At 37.7% G+C, this 16,929-nt stretch overlaps 1 protein-coding gene across 2 annotated transcripts in view; it reads right to left on the reverse strand.

The window, feature by feature from the left end:
• IPO13 (importin 13) overlaps positions 1–16,929 on the reverse strand; it is a 54,710-nt gene that overhangs the window by 14,025 nt on the left and 23,756 nt on the right. For both annotated transcript variants that reach the window (XM_058174991.1, XM_058174992.1), the window contains exons 7-14: positions 15,925–16,072; positions 15,484–15,665; positions 14,051–14,077; positions 13,587–13,721; positions 9,694–9,837; positions 7,370–7,450; positions 993–1,130; positions 489–585 (exon numbers count right to left, since the gene is read on the reverse strand). In XM_058174991.1, the coding sequence (XP_058030974.1) occupies positions 489–585; positions 993–1,130; positions 7,370–7,450; positions 9,694–9,837; positions 13,587–13,721; positions 14,051–14,077; positions 15,484–15,665; positions 15,925–16,072 (952 nt within the window). The remainder of the gene's footprint in view (positions 1–488; positions 586–992; positions 1,131–7,369; positions 7,451–9,693; positions 9,838–13,586; positions 13,722–14,050; positions 14,078–15,483; positions 15,666–15,924; positions 16,073–16,929) is intronic.

The following is a 16,929-nucleotide window of genomic DNA, read 5'->3' on the forward strand; positions in this document are numbered from 1 at the left end:
TTGTGGTGCAGAACCTTCAGAACAAACTGGGCCACAGGAACAGATAAATATGAGTGACAACACACTGTTCTGGTTATGCTGTACTAAATAGCAACACACTCCCTATCAGTAGTAGATCTTATTCAAAGCCAACCATTATGCGAACAAGACTACTAGCTCTACTTTCTATTAAAACTGAGAATCTGACAACCAAAGGGCACAGTTTTAGTTTAACAAACCGGAAGAAGGGGAGAGGAGAACATGATAACACTATTGCCCTCTCAAATAACGATTGATATTCAGGGAGAAACAAGCTAATAAATTTGGTTCTTGTTACTCAGGATATAATTTCTAAACTCCGTTGGAGCTCATTCACCAGGGCCTATTATCTGAACAAGGAAACGGTGATTATCTGCAATCCTACAGGCTAATCTGAACATTTTACAATTAGGAAGAATTGTTACCAATGCAACTGTTTCACAAGAGTGAGGGTCTCAAGACATACATACCTTGCTGAAAGAGTGTTAATGTAACTGATGTGACAAGCAGAAAGAGCGCCCTGATCGGTGGGAAGTGGGCAGGCTCATGTGCAAAAATGTGAACCAGCTGAGGATGTAAGAGAACACAGAAATCGAATAGTTATGATATTTTCCATTCTATTTCACATTCCTAAACCTACTTTTTACCAACTTCCTCCCCTTGCTCATATTTGGGCCAATGAATTGTCTCTGCTATTAAGCATCAGTGAAAGCTTTTGTCTTAAGATAACAAAGGAGGCAAGAGATTGGATGGTTCAAGGACATTGCAGTTTTCATTTGTTTTTGTCCATACAGACACAAACCTTCCATTTACATGAGCTAACAGAGAATTTTTTTTTTCATTTTTGTAAGATTATTGTATCAAAGGAAAAGCCAAGAGCACCAGATGGCAGAAAAACTGCTCAACAAGTATTAGTTTCCTTTCTGAATTTAGTGTTTACCAGGGATTAATGTGCTTTTTAAAAAAAACCTTACCTGCCTGGTGAGGTCAATAGCAGACGCCTGAGGAATAGTGCTATACATCTGTCCCAGCATCTCACACAGTTGAGGCACCATGGGTGCAAAATCATCTAGAAGAGTCTTCACAGATTTTTCAAAAATGGAGCACACAGACTGTGGGGATAAGAGACTATGTCAAGGGAAAACTGGGTCCAGGGAATAATTTTTTCCCTCAACTAAGGAGTTACTTGTTTTGTATTCTATTCTTCCTTGAAGAAATTTGAGGCAGCATATTTTTTTTGTATTTTATCCTTTGAGATAGGGTAGACTGAGCAAGACTTGTTTGTGATCATCCAGCAAAGATTCATGATTAAACAAAAACTAATCTTTGGCTCCCCATTTTTTTAAAAAGTAACATTCTATCTGGCTCACATCAGCCACTATTACAATATTACAGTCTTTTCACTTTTACAATTCTCCTGCTGTTTCAAAAGTTGGTTTTCTTTAATGGAAGTGAAAATATTTTTCAGTTAGAAATTGTGATATGCATGTAACATCAAAGGATGTATTGTAGGAAAGCCTACTATTCTCCAAACAATTTAAACACTTTCTATTTATCTATGGAGAGTCTCAATCATCTAGATCATGGTTGTCCCAAAGGTGCTTTTTCATGAGGCAACTGTACTTTGTTTTTTCTTTGAAGACATTTCACTTCTCATCCAAGAAGCTTCTTCAGCTGACTGGATGGTGGAGAATGGAAGGATTTATACTCCTTGCAGACAGTTGGTAATTTGCATCTATGTCAAAATTGAACAGCCCTCTCTAAACAGAAGGGGAGACTTCATCTATCTCCAGTTTACAACACAGTCCTTTCAACAGTTCCAGGAAGGCTCCACACCCATTTGTACTACTCAGGTGAACCTGACGACACAGATAAACCTCTAGGTGGCTTCAACAACTCACTAAAAGAATGCAAATGACTAGCTGTCTGCAAGATGTATAAATCCTTTCATTCCCCACCATCCAGTCAGAGCTGAAGAAGCTTCTTGGATGAGAAGCGGAACATCTTCAAAGAAAAACCAGAAAGTACAGTTGCCTCTTGAAAAATCACCTTTGGGACGCTTTCTATTTATTATTCATGAAATCTCTTATTACAACATCATCAGGCAGCCATATCTACAGAATAAAAAGCTTAAATATTCAGGCCTTTGGTCTTCTTAGGTACACACTTGCTTTCAGCCCAACATTTATTCTTGCATAAACTGCAGTTTGTAGTTTTGGTATGAAAATTTCCATCTCAAGCATATTGCAAGTGAATGGCTATGAAAGTGGTGGTAACAGGAAAGATTCAGTTTCTGGTATCCATGGTTTGAGTTGTACATGGCAAACTTCTTGCACAAGATGGTATGCACCTTGTAAGATCACATTTGGACAGCTATATAAATAACACTAAAAAAAACAAACAAGAGGCCTGATGAAACAATTTGGCCAAAATATTATAAATTTGGTTGTAAGGCTTCATAATGAATCTCATGTGGACTAAAATCTTGATGTAAGAATCATAGATAAAATACTTTTTGCTATAAAAAACTGTAATAAAAGTGGCCGCATTGGTAATAAAATTGGTAATAAAAGTGGGAGCATTGGTTCATAAAGTTTATGGTCTCTTTTGTCAATACACTAATTTTTAAATGTGACATAAACAAGATGAACAAACTATTAACATAGGAAAGCAAATACGATTTAATCGGTATGACAAAGACATAGTGGAAGAATCCCATGAGTGAAATCTAGCAGTTGAAATATAAAATTTGTTCAATAGGAATAGAAGCAATAGAAAAAATGACACTATATGTAAAAGTAATCAATCCTGTTCAGAACCCAACTGAATGTACTTAGTACTTTAAAGAGCATCTGTGGCAAAATAATCAGAGGAACAAATAAAAGGCACACTGGGATTGAATTTTTACTATCACAAGTCCCACCATGGAAATTATGTGAATAATATCTTCCAAAAACAAATTGCAAATCTTTCACAGGCATGACACAGTAATTATAGGGGATGTATTACCTAATATCTGTTTGGAAAATTTCATCAAGCCTAGGCATTTCAGGAAATTCCTGAACTTTTTTTTTGACAATGTTCTCCTTGAGTTATAGGGGAAGGCATAAAGGCCACCCTTGACATGATACAATTTTTTCATTTAGAAAAAAAAAAACCTGAAATCCAAGGTAAAGGATGAAAAATACATAACTTGGTAGCGGTGCTTGCAGGGAAATAAAAATAGTAGTTGACTGCAATTTCGATGTGAATCAATAACATTATATCAATGCAAAAAAAAAGGGAAATGCACTTTTTAGGTCGCATCGACATAAGTGATGTTTTCTAATCAATAGAAGGATTGTTAACAATTATTTTGCACTGGCCAAATCCTACTTTGTATGTTATGTCTAATTCTGAGCTATACATATTTAGAAAGATTCAATTAAATTGGGATAGCTTCAGAAAAAGACAACGGAAATTATTATAAGACTACTCTTGAGTAGAGAAGACTAAGGGTTAAATGATAGCACTCTTTGTACTCTTCAAATATCTTACTGACTTTTTGCAAAAGAGCAGTTCAACACTGGGACCAACAGAATAATCATGCCTCCCTTCATTGGATGTCTACAATCATAGGTGAGATACTTCTTTTTCAGAAATATTTATTTCAGAATGTTACACTGAATAAGGGACTGAAGTTAGCACAATTTTTAAAATTCTATATTCAAGCACTGTTAAAAATGCAAAGGACCTCATTCATATTGAGGCAAAACTAGAGATATAATTTCATTAGGGAAATGGTTGAGAATTTAGTGTTAACAACTTTTGATTTCTCCTGCAGATATATCAAACAGAAATTTTATGAAAGCTTATTTTCAAGTTTGTACTTATTATACTTATCTTTTTTTAAAATAACCATGTAACCCTAAGCAAAAGATAAAGCAAGAAAATAAAACATAACCAGAAATGAGTTTAAAGAATTTCCAGCACTCATTTGTCTCATATTAAATAATACTACAAAGGAATAGCCCTAGGCACATGGATATAGCAGCTGGTTGCTAATCTCCTGTTACAAATTGTATAGTTTATTTTTTTCTTTCTTTCATGGTATTTGTTACAAAAATTCCTTACTCTTCACAGACTGGATGTACTTCTCAGTTCTCTAGGTGAAATACACATAGATCAATTGTTGCATTCCCTTTCAATTGGCTGTTTTTATTCACTGGTTTTAAGTGAGCTGTCTAAAAAAGGATATTGCAACTATTTACAACAACATAAAATTATATTTTACATGTTATATAAAATGTAACAACATTCTATATAAGATAAAGTAATGAAGAAAACAAGAGGAAATGAGGCGTGAGGAAGAAATTATCATGGCATTTTATCTGGAAGAGAAGAGATCACAATGACCGTTGCTTTCCCATTAGTGAAGGTCAACCAAGGCTCATTTAGGCTGCAGCAAATATTACCACAATATTATCTGAGCAACAACAAAGCTAGTGGAAGTGACCGTATTCCAGTTGAGCTATTCAAAATCTTGAAAGACAATGCAGTAAAAGTGCTACACTCAATTTGCCAGCAAATTTGGAAAACTCAGCTCTGGCCACAGGATTGGAAAAGGTCAGTTTACATTCCAATTCCAAAGAAAGGCAATGCCAAATAATGTTCAAACTACCGCACCACTGCACTCATTTCACAAGCTAGCAAAGTTATGCTCAAAATCCTATAAGCTAGACTCCAGCAATATGTGGACTGAGAATACTAGAAGTACAGGAAGGATTTAAAGAGGCAGAGGAACTAGAGATCAAATTGCCAATGTATGCTGGATCATGGAGAAAGCTAGGGAGTTCCAGAAAAACATCTACTTCTGCTTTTTTTTTATTTGCATTTATATCCCGCCCTTCTCCGAAGACTCAGGGTGGCTTACACTATGTTAGCAATAGTCTTCATCCTATTTGTATATTTATATACAAAGTCAACTTATTGCCCCCAACAATCTGGGTCCTCATTTTACCTACCTTATAAAGGATGGAAGGCTGAGTCAACCTTGGGCCTGGTGGGACTAGAACCTGCAGTAATTGCAAGCAGCTGTGTTAATAACAGACTGTCTTACCAGTCTGAGCCACAGAGGCCCTTCATTGACTATGCTAAAGCCTTTGATTGTGTGGATCACAACAAATTGTGGCAAGTTCTCAAAGAGATGGGAGTACCAGATCATCTTATTTGTCTCTTGAGAAACCTATATATGGGTCAAGAAGCAACAGTGAGAACTGGACACGTAACCACTGATTGGTTCAAAATTGAGAAAGGATTTTGGCAAGGCTGTATACTGTTGCCCTGCCTATTTAATTTATATGCAGAGCACATCATGAGAAAAGTGGGGCTAGATGAATCACAAATTGGAATTAAGATTTTTGGGAGAAATATCAATAACCTCAGATATTCAGATGATACAACTCTCATGGCAGAAAGTGAAGAGGAACTAAAGAGTGTCTTGATGAGAGTGAAGGAGAAGAGTGCAAAAGTTGGCTTGAAACTCAACATTAAGGAAACTAAGATCATGGCATCCGGCCCTCTCAATTCCTGGCAAATAGAGGGGGAAGAAATGGAGGTAGTGACAGATTTTATTTTCTTGGGCTCCAAGATCACTGCAGATAGGGACTGCAGTCAAGAAATTAAAAGACATTTGCTCCTGGGGAGGAAAGCTATGCCAAATCTAGACAGCATACTAAAAAGCAGAGACATCACCCTGCCAACAAAAGTGTGTATAATCAAAGCTATGGTTTTCCCAGTTGCAATGTATGGCTGTGAAAGTTGGACCAGAAGGAAGGCTGAGCGCCAGAGAATTGAGGCCTTTGAACTGTGGTATTGGAGGAGACACCTGTGAGTCCCTTGGACTGCAAGGCGATCAAACCAGTCAGTCCTAGAGGAGATCAACCCTGACTGCTCTTTAGAAGGCCAGATCCTGAAGATGAAACTCAAACACTTTGGCCACCTAATGAGAAGGAAAGAGTCACTGGAGAAGAGCCTAATGCTGGGAATGATTGAGGGCAAAAGAAGAAAGGGATGAAAGCGAATGAGATGGCTGGATGGAGTCACTGAAGCAGTCGGTGTGAGCTTAAATGGAGTCCAGAAGATGATAGAGGCCTGGAAGGCCTGGAAGAATGTTGTCCATGGGGTTGTGATGGGTCAGACATGACTTTGAGATGAACAACAGCAACAACACAAATATCACAGGACAGCAAGCCCTTTTAATCTCATTATTCCTTTTTTGCATATATCTGCATGAGCACAGCTGGATATCTGTTTTCTCCCAACCATTCTCTCTCTCTCTCTCTTTTTTAACCGCAATCATTTTTGAGATGTTTAAAGCTGTGTTACCAAGTCATCAGAGGAAAAATTGAACTGTACCAAAATGAACTGAACCAATTCAGCCCTTTCCAAATTAAGGAAATTACTTGAGGACCCAGATTGTTGGGGGCAAAATGCTGAATCTGTAAACCGATTAGAGAGGGCTGGAAAACACTGTGAAGTGTTATAAATGTCTAAGTGCTATTGCTATTGCTATTCTAGAATCCCCAGCCAGGAAGCACTTATCTTTCTGATCCAGAGGACACAATGTAAAATGCATAGCTTAATTACACTAAACAATTAAAAATGTAGGATAGAATAAAAGTGATACCATTTTGCTAAAAGCAAATCAGATTGGTATTAGACTAAGAGTAAATCTTTTTGAGGTTTTAAATACTTCCATAGTAAAATTGTATATTTTTTTTAAAAAAATAGCAACTAAATAGATTTTAAACTTATTGTAAGGTAAGAATGCCAAGTTGTTATTTATGTTCATACATATATTTCACTTGGTTACATATACACATAAAAATTACAAAATTGCAGTGCGATAACAATTCAGTGGATGAATAATAATTCAAACGGCACTTTTGCTAAATAGATGAGAATCATGGTTCTTAAATGTATATGCTTGACTCAATTCATATGTGCCATAACATACCTTAGAAAGAAGATGGCATGATAATTTCCTGCTATTTAAGAATAAATAGAGCAGATCTAATGCTAAGAAACACACCAGCATAACTCAGATGAGTATACTAGAGCAGTATGTCAAGTACCTAACACACATCAAATATTTTTACAGCACCATAGGATAAATCTGGGTTTCTCCTCCTAGCAGAGAAGTGAAGTTTTTCTCAGCCCTATGTCTTTAAAAGAAATGTTCTGTTATTAGCAGATCCCTGGCGGCCAGATATCAGAGCAGTAAATCCACTTGCTCAGGCACTGTAACTACCTGACGCAAATGGCCTGCCCTGTATCCCTTTGTGTGGTTTTTAATTAGAAGAAGCATTACCTCCACAACTTGTGCATCATTTAACCACTTGCTGAGCACTTTCTGGATAAGCTGGAAAACTTGCTGTAATACCACCACTACCTATAAACGAGAATGAACATAGAATATAATTTAGAAATGTGTCTGTCTTACATTATTTTGAATTTAGCACAGTATCAGATTTTCTGGTAGAAAGAGGGTCAGAGATTGTCTTAAAAACATTTTGTGCACCTCCTATAAGTACACTAGTAATGCATATCTAACAATATACAATGCATAAATATTTCTCATTCCCAATGACTAATGCAAACAAAGCTTATATCTTTTTTTAAGGAATGTTCTGAACACTAAAACAGTCATATAAAAATTGCTCATGATCTTGGGTAACTCAGCTAAAGAGTCTCACTTAGAAGAATACAAGGGGACTTCCAGGGAAGATGGCAAACTAAAGATGGCTCCATGAAAAGAGGAGATAATGTTTGCGGCAATTGTGGAAATTCCCTATTAATGGCTTCAAAAAAGTTAAGACACCTTCAAAGTGACAAACATGAGATGAGATGCCTTCAATCTTTAATATAAGGAAAGAAAATCTATCTTTATAAATGTTAAGATTTTAAAATTAACAGCAAAAAAGTAAGACAAGGTTTTGGCTATAAAAGTTTTAAATAGGGAAAGGGCTCAGAAAACTTTGGAATATTGGATTTTGAAGACTTTACAATTAATCTTAAATAATATATTTTGTGGGAAATAAAAACTGTTTTGATATTGGAGACATAATAAGAAAAGGAATTTATAAGGCTTGTCAGAGATATCTTTGAAAAGATATTTCCACTGTAATGGGAACTGCAACAGGACTTTGAATTAATTATATCAGCTATCTTGTGTCTTTTTGGGAACAGCGTCTTCCCAGAATAAGATGTTACAGGGAAAAAAACATATGGAAGAAAATCTATCTAAAAACAATCAGAACAAAACTTTGAATAAGGATTTGTTATCAGATATAAAGGAAAAATAGATGGGACTTTAAAAATTAAGAAGGAAATAAAAATGACAGTACCAGAGAACACTTTTTTTTGCTGGACTTACAAAATAGGCTGTATTGAAGACATTCATAACAAGGATCAACATCATCCTTGTTATGTAATCATCTGAATGGATTACAAAGATTGTTCTGTATAAAAAAATGAATAAAAGTTGGTTTATTTGACCATGCTTAAAATGGCAATGTTGCAATTTTAGGTGGTTCTTTTTGGATGCTGATATCTGGCCAGGAAAAATGTGGCACATTGTATTTGCTTGCATTTAATATGATATTTAAGCTTTTCCCCTTACTACTTTATGTATCTTAATTTGTTAGTGTTTAAACTGGCACTGTACCTGTCTTTTTAGTTCTATGTATTTGTTTTATAAAATGAGAAATTATTCCTGTTTTGTTATGATAATTTTTCATTTTTGGTTTATATTAGGATATTAGAATTCTTTATATTTGCTAAATGTGGATTTGTTTGTAATTTATAGTTGAGGTATGGAACGTTTATTTGAATGGGATATGTTATTTGGGATGATTTTCTTTGGAATTGTTGGCACAGAAGGTAGTATATTGGCACTTGTCTTTTTTAAAGGAAAAATGGTCCCTCCTTGTCATGTAAAACTAGATTTCCTTGTTTATATTAGGCTATTGGGATCATTTTATGTCTTTTATATGGGGTTTTGCTTACAACTAACAGCTGAGATGTGGAATGTTGAGTTTTATATACATTAAATAATACTGTTTTAAACTCTGACTAGACATTTTGATGATTGAAGAAGATGTTGCTTATTTGAATAGCATATTGTTAAAAGATGAATTATGGGATAAAAAGTTTTATATTTATTATTAAAGGAAATGAGGAGATTATAAAATTTTTTATACTTCTCATGATGAGGGTGGGAAGCTGCTTTCTTGGGAAGGGATTTTTTTCTTTTGCTTTTTTTGCTTTTTTGTACTCTTCTTTCCTTCTTCCTTTTTTAAATTTGTTTTATCTTTTATTATAATTAAAAAATTTAATAACATTATTACAAAACATAATACAGGAATATAAAAGTATCACTTTCGTCATAATTTTTAAATAGGACACTATTACTTTCTATAGGAAAAGCTGCTCATGGTAACTGTATTGCAGAGAATATAAGCATTTATTAAAAATTATTTTTATTAATGGTCTGTAAGTCATCCAGGTCATGGTTGTCCCAAAGGTGCTTTTTCAGGAGACAACTGACTTCCAGTTGCTTCCTGAAAAAGCACCTTTAGGACTACTTGTATTAATATACAAAGAGAACTTTTTCAACTATACAACAATACTCACCGGATTGGGGCCCTGAGGCACTGGCAGTTTTTTAACCTCTGGGTTCTCATGATCATCATCATGGTGACTGATGTCCAAAGTGGTGAAGAGGTTGGAGAGTAGACCCAATATATGGATAATAGCTAGTTTGTTAGATGGATTGGGCTGCAACATAAAGTATCGCTATAGTCATTACACTTGAAGTGGGATATAGGCCACTATCATCAATTTTTCTAAGCTGGCATCAATAAGAAATAACAGTATTGCGAAACACAGCTAGCTACTTACCGTATTTTTCAGTGTATAAGACGCACCTTTTTGTCCCCCAAAAGAGGGTGAAAATCTGGGTGCGCCTCATACGCCGAATGTAGCCCTGCCCACCCACCGGCCCCCACCCTTTGGACATTTTTGGGCAGTTCCAGGTGGCGGGGATCTGGGTCGGGGCACAGCCTGTCCTGAAGAGGAACAAACCTCTTCAGGACACTTTTTTGGCGGAGGATCTGCCTTGCTTTGGAGGATCTCACCTGGCTTTGGTGAACAAGGCGGGCCAAGTCCCTCTTCTTCCCCCATGAAAATCATCCCCCATCCAACTCACTCCAGTTAAATGCACTGTAGAGTGATAGGGTTTGTTTAAAACAGATAAAAAGATCTGTGCTTCTCGTTATCAAAATCAAGTAGAAGTATGGACACGGCTGATCTTGATGCTGGTAGGCAGAGGCAGAATTATTTTTTTCTTGTTTTCCTCCCCCAAAATTAAGGTGCATCTTATACTCCGGTGCGTCTTATAAATGAAAAATACGGTAGTGCTTCATTTTCTTAGCAGATTTAGGGCTCATCTTTGCACTCTTCTAACTATAGCATGGACATATACCATTAACCATTTTTAAATTAGATGATGTTGCCTGTAGGAGAGAGACTGGATGAGGTAGGGGAGGAGTCAAATGGGGACTTAGTCTAGAACCTCTATGCGAGCACAAGAAGGCAAAGTCTGACCCCCTTGAATGCCATTGAACCTTATGTAGTGTCATCCAGATGCAAATGGTTAGTCTGAGAAGTTTCCTGTGTACAGGTTTGAGCAATAAAGCAGTTAATTGAACATTTCAAGTGTGGGTCTGGTTGTTTGACATTCACTTAGTTTCATCCCCAGCCAACTATGAAGACAGTTTAAAGTCCTACTGAGATGTTCCAGTTTTAAAATGATTTTTCAGTTTCTCCCAATACCTATTTGCTGTGGGTTTAAGACTCTTCGCTGATCACGTGCTTTAAGGGAAAAATGGGGCTCTCCCTGCTCCTTATGGCCACTTCAGATTGCTTTGACATACCCCCTCTCCTCTAATCCCTTTTCAAAGGCATTCTGCTTTTTCACATTTCACAATTCTTTCAATATGTAACAGTAGACACTACTGTTCAAGCAGGAGAAGCTTTCCTGTTTTACTGAGCAGCGTTCTCCTAAAATACAAATTTTAATAAACGGACCCTGAGTAACTGTTAGACTAGATTTGGTCTATTGATCCAATACAGAGCTTCTTCTATTTTGTAATAGATGTGCCACCAGCCTCTAGTCTAAAGGATATGGTAAGGGAATTTTAAGACTGCTAAAGCAATGAAGAATGTATGTGTTTGTATGCATGTGCACGTAGGATTCACACACTTAACTTTTGATAGAATCTCATAGGCTACCCCACGTGCATTTTTCTAAGCAGAACTCACTTTCTCATTCCTCCTCCCCCACCTAAGCATAACTGCAAAGAGCACAGAAATCAAAGTGGAATGGCAGGGTCCAGTCACTTTGGGGTGATAATACCTTGCCATTAGTGTGCCTCCTAGGGGTTTTCTTTCAGTACTGGCCATGCTCAATTGCTCCATCTCACCTTTTAAGTGGAGCTTTTAGGTCTGCAAAACTATAGTGCAGCCAGAATAATTGTGGCAGCAGCAAACAAAGTAAGCAGCTTTTTTTCTAGTCTGAAAAATGCATCTCTTAATGGAGAAAGATGGAAGAGGAAGCCTGAAAAGGCAGGAGAGGTACTCAAGCTTCACTGGGCAGTTCTCTCCTCTCCTGTGATCTGCTGAGGGATGAAGCAGAGTCTTGGTCTGCTAGCACCTGTCAGCCTCTCCCCACCCAAAAGCTGACGGTACTGAAGGTAAGACAGTGATGCCATACAGTAGCCTTCACAGTTCTTTTATGAAACAGTGCTAAACCTGTGCCCCAAAGGAGCCCAGTTGACAAGTTACAAGAGCAGAAGTAGGGGGGAGGATGAAGCAAGAAGGAGCTTTCTTGAATGAGCATCTCAGCCTTTATTTCCCCATCTCAGGATTTCTGACCTGTACACTGATTAACAAATTTGAAAAGAGGCTGGGAGACAAAGAGAACAAGAACCCCTTGTGCTTTTCAAAGAAGATCCATCTTCTTTGCCCATTATCTGTCACAGCGGAGCAGTGCAGTGCAAAGCAGAAGAAATGTGCACTATGGCGCTCTTCACAATTCTTCCTGTGAACTGTAACCTGATAGTAAGACTCTTTTTGGATATAGTACTTGACTTACAACTGTAATGGAGCCTGACCATTATGATTCTAAGTTGTGACAATCATGACCTGTCACCTATGTGACCGATCCAATTTAATTACTTTTGCAGAAGTCATTAAGTGACATGGCAATTATAAAGTAAAACCATTGTTCGCTATGAGCCATTTTGTCAAAAACTAGAAGCAAATGCCAGGGTTTTTGGCAAAAATGTCATAAAACACAATCATATGACCACAGGGCACTGCAAATGGCCATAAATACATGCTGGTTGCCAAGGTCTGACATGCAGTCATGTGACCAGAGGAGCAGCCACCAGAACCGAGTAGCAAATAGCCCTGGGGAGATCTGTTGTAACGTCGAAGAGTTGCTAAATTGTAAGTCAAGGACTACCTGTGCAGCATTTAGTTCCAAAAATAGTCCAAAACTATCAAGGAGCATCAGGGAGCTCTGTCATGCTTCACTGTGCATTTCTCTCCCCTTGAATAGTATGAAAAGTGGCTAAACCACCCTTCCCAGATACTTTCTATACCCAACCTATTCCACCCTAAAAGGTAAAGGTTAAGGTTCCCCTCACACATATGTGCTAGTCGTTCCCAACTCTAGGGGGCAGTGCTCATCTCCATTTCAAAGCCGAAGAGCCAGCGCTGTCTGAAGACGTCTCCGTGGGTCATGTGGCTGGCATGACTGAACGCCAAAGGCACACAGAACGCTGTTACCTTCCCACCAAAGGTGATCCCTATTTTTCTCCTTGCATTTTTATGTGCTTTTGAACTGCTAGGTTGGCAGAAGCTGGGACAAGTAACCGGAACTCACCCCGTTATGTGGCACTAGGGATTAGAACCGCTGAACTACCAATCTTTCGATCGAGAAGCTCAGCGTCTTAGCCACTCAGCCACCGTGTCCCTCTATTCCACCCTATCCTATATTAATAAGAGCAACCTCTGCTTGTTTTTCTTACTGGCAGATGGATTTTGGTGGAAAGGGGAGTGTAGCCAGGGAAATCTACTAATTGTTTTCCTTAACTAATACTTTATCAATAATTTAAAGACAGAAATTCTTGCCAGCCAAATTCTGGTGATAGACTAGGGCTTGATAGTTAGAGCACCACAGCTTATATCAGCGTGCCTTTTGGTGAAGGATAGTGCATTAACATAGCCATGAGAAAGTGCTCCATGTCTCTGTTCCCAAGTGTAGAAGTGATGAATGGGATGGTAACAAGAAAGAGTATAAAGTAAAGGACAATGGCAGAAATCACTAATTAAAGGAAGCAAAAGAGGACTTTCCAGCTAAGCATGATTTGTAACAAAAAAGATAAGCCTCTTACATATAACAGGCCTAGTGATCTTTAAGAAAAAGCAGAAACCATTAACAGACATTTGATGTAGCTCACCGTTTCATCGGCCAATTTCTCTAATTGTTGGATGTAAGGAGTTATAAGTGAATGTAGATTCTTCAAAATCTCTTCCACTTGGAGGGCAGACAATAAGAAACCCAGAGCCTGCATCAGCCACATACACTGACTTGTCTAAAAAGAAGGATAGCTTTTTAAATTTTATTATTGCATTTAAAAGTTTCACTTCAACCTCCCACTCAATCCTTAATCATCTACAAACTTAAACTTTAAAATGCCTTGTGAGAACTTATCCTGAAACTTGTTTATAAACGGCATGACTCAGTATAGGAACGGCCATTGCTGTTATTAGGAGACGTAAGTAAATCTCTATTTAAGAACTGAAAGCCTCACTGGTCTCACTAATATTGGCTCACATGTTCAATTCTACTGAAGTGGTTTGACAGGAAACCATATCTTAGGCATACTTGTAATTTCCTGTCAAACGGGGAAAACAATCTTACCTTGTGAATCTGCTTCATTAGCACCTCCTACAGAGGGAAAGAGTCAAGAAAATGAATGCTGTCTCAAATGCAGAATTTAGTTACATCAACAACGCCCTAATCATAGTAGCACTTGAAAATCCTGTGAGGCAAATACAGGTTCTAGGGGAACAGAGACTCCAGAGAAAAATGGACAAATAAAAAAAGAATAGCTATCAGGATTTCATTATACGCAATTGATTGTAAAGACTTTGCCTCTGGGGTTCTACTTGCCACAGAGTCAATAGAACTGGATACAACATAGGTAACATTTAAACAAGGGAAAGAAGATGAGCCATCCTAACTAAATTTCAATTACTGGGAAAAGAATGACCTCTACTATTTGTACAATCATCTCCCCAGAAATCTGCAGTTGAATAAGATACAAATATTATCAACTCTGCTGAGTTCATCCAAAAACAGACATCGAATACAATATTCTTGTTATAAAAGGACTACTCCTATACATTTAGATCAGGGGTGTCAAACTCGCATCGTCACAGTGTCGTCACGTGATGTATCATGACTTTTTTCCCCTTCGCTAAACTGGGCGTGGATGTGGCCAATGCGTGACCCATCTGGTCTGGTGAGTTTGACACTCCTGATCTAGATCAATGCTAAATATTGCTTAAAAATCTTAGATTTTCACTCTTTGAATACCAGCAGTAGGGAATCCTTCCTATCCACCCTCAAGGACCATATATCCTCAGAAAGGAAATTGTAGGTAGACGCTGCATAACAGCAATGAAGCGGACTAAGTTCTACATTTTATTTCCTTATTATTCTGTACACATCCATGCCCCCCCCCCCCCGTAAATCTATAAACACATATCTGCACTCACCCTATGCATACTACGGATGAGTCATCCTCTGTTTTTAATGTGGCCTTGCCTCCATCAACATACTGGGGAGAGAAGCTAGAACAGTTGGAAGCTCGCTGTGAGCAATTTTCATCATTCTCTGCAGAATGATTTACTTTGATTTGGATTCCAGGGTTGGGACAGGTCACAAGGAAATAACCAAATAACTTCATATGGTTTCTTTTTAGCTTGCCAATCTCAAGGACATGAGCAGGGTATATGGAGAGATGAAGGTCAGCATTTGTTTGCTGAACCACTGACTTTGCTGGCTGATTAGACTGATAATTACTGTTGCCATGATCAAGGGAGGTAATTGCAACTATTGAGACAACAATGTGCTCCTGCCTATTTAAAGGAGACTGTTTTATCACCTCTATTGAAAAGGCCTTCTTTTGACCAAGTGTCTTTTTTTTCTAAATAGGCTTAGTCTCAAATATTCCATTATTGGACATAGAGACTGATGGATGAAACTTCTGGATCTATTTCAATAAGGGTTTTATTTATTGTAATTATCCATCTATGAATTTAATTGCATTAAACCATGTTTTGTGTTACCTGAGAGACAGCAACAATGTTGGCAGCATACGGAGGCAAGTCATATTTACACTCACGGCATATCTTCTTAAGAGTAGAGACACTAGAGATAGATAATTCTGGATTGCCCAGAGCCTGCAATACCAGGGGCAGGACATTGTTGATCATTACGGGATGATCAGCCAGCCACTCTGAGAGAGCCCCTAGTAACAAAAAGAAAACAAGTCAAGATTACTTTGCTGATATGACAAACAAATTCAGGGAACAACACAGTAATTTCTCCTTACCAAACAAGGTTTGTCTGAAAACCTCTTCCCCAAACATAATCTCACTCAGGTCTCAGGATAATAGTGGGCAGCAACCCTTCACAAAGATAAGCTATCCTTTTGTAACAGCTATATAATCTCAGAATTGCAATCTTCCCCATTCAACATCTCCCCTCCACTTGCCCAATTTCCTCACCAATAGTGAACATCACCGTGTCTGCAAGTTGTACATTGCTGATGCTGATGTGGGGGATGAGGCCGATAAGGCCCGGAACCACGTCTGAATAGTTTACATCTATGGTCTCTGCAATGGACTGGAACCCATAAAGCAAAGCTTCTGTGTTCTGCCAGAAACAAAAAGAGATCTGTTGAATCCAGCTACCTCTCAAATTTTGATTCTGACAAAAGAGGTACGGTATGGAGCTAGTTCCCACAGAAAAATATAATTGTCATTTTTTTTACAGTTAATTCTATGATATAAATTTTTCCCCAAAGCAATATTATTTTTCAAGACTACTACATCTGAATCTGGGAAGTATATCCCCAATTACACTCATTGTCCTTATTCTGTGCATCCGTTGCATATATGGCCTCAGCAGCAATTGACTGAAAGTTAAGTAGTTTTGTTTCTCACAGTTTCATTACTTCAAGATGGGGGAAAGAAGAAGCAAATATTCCTTCTCAATGGGCCATTTTATATAGAGACATCACTTAGATTACAACATGCTCAGTATTCTGGAACATTGGCATGATTGTTACTTCTAAACACTTTGGTTTGTAAATCATGGTCAGGGCTCAATTTTTGTTTGCTGTCACAGTGATGGATAAGGAACTCCTGCAGTCATTGGTACTTCGTATCCATCACTGTTTGCCACACCAGTAGCATTCTGATAACACAGGTTAGTGATCCATTTTGATCAGCTGCCATATATGGACAGGTGGCCCAACATCTCTGTGTAGCAAACGTATCTAATACCTTTCACTAAACTAAAAGGACCAGTTTCTGTAACACCAATGGGAATGGGACTGCACCTTTACTATAGCTATCTCGATATTAATCTAGGAGTAAAGAACTCACAACTATATAAAGTTCCAGCTTCAGTTTGAGGTTCCAAAGTACCCAGATCATTTCACTACAATTCAGATGGAAGCAGATGATTATTAGCTGTTTAATTTTCCATTTTACACTTTCTCCACATTT

Source organism: Ahaetulla prasina, chromosome 3 (genome assembly GCF_028640845.1).
Source record: "Ahaetulla prasina isolate Xishuangbanna chromosome 3, ASM2864084v1, whole genome shotgun sequence".
Classification (NCBI taxonomy): Eukaryota; Metazoa; Chordata; class Lepidosauria; order Squamata; family Colubridae; genus Ahaetulla; species Ahaetulla prasina.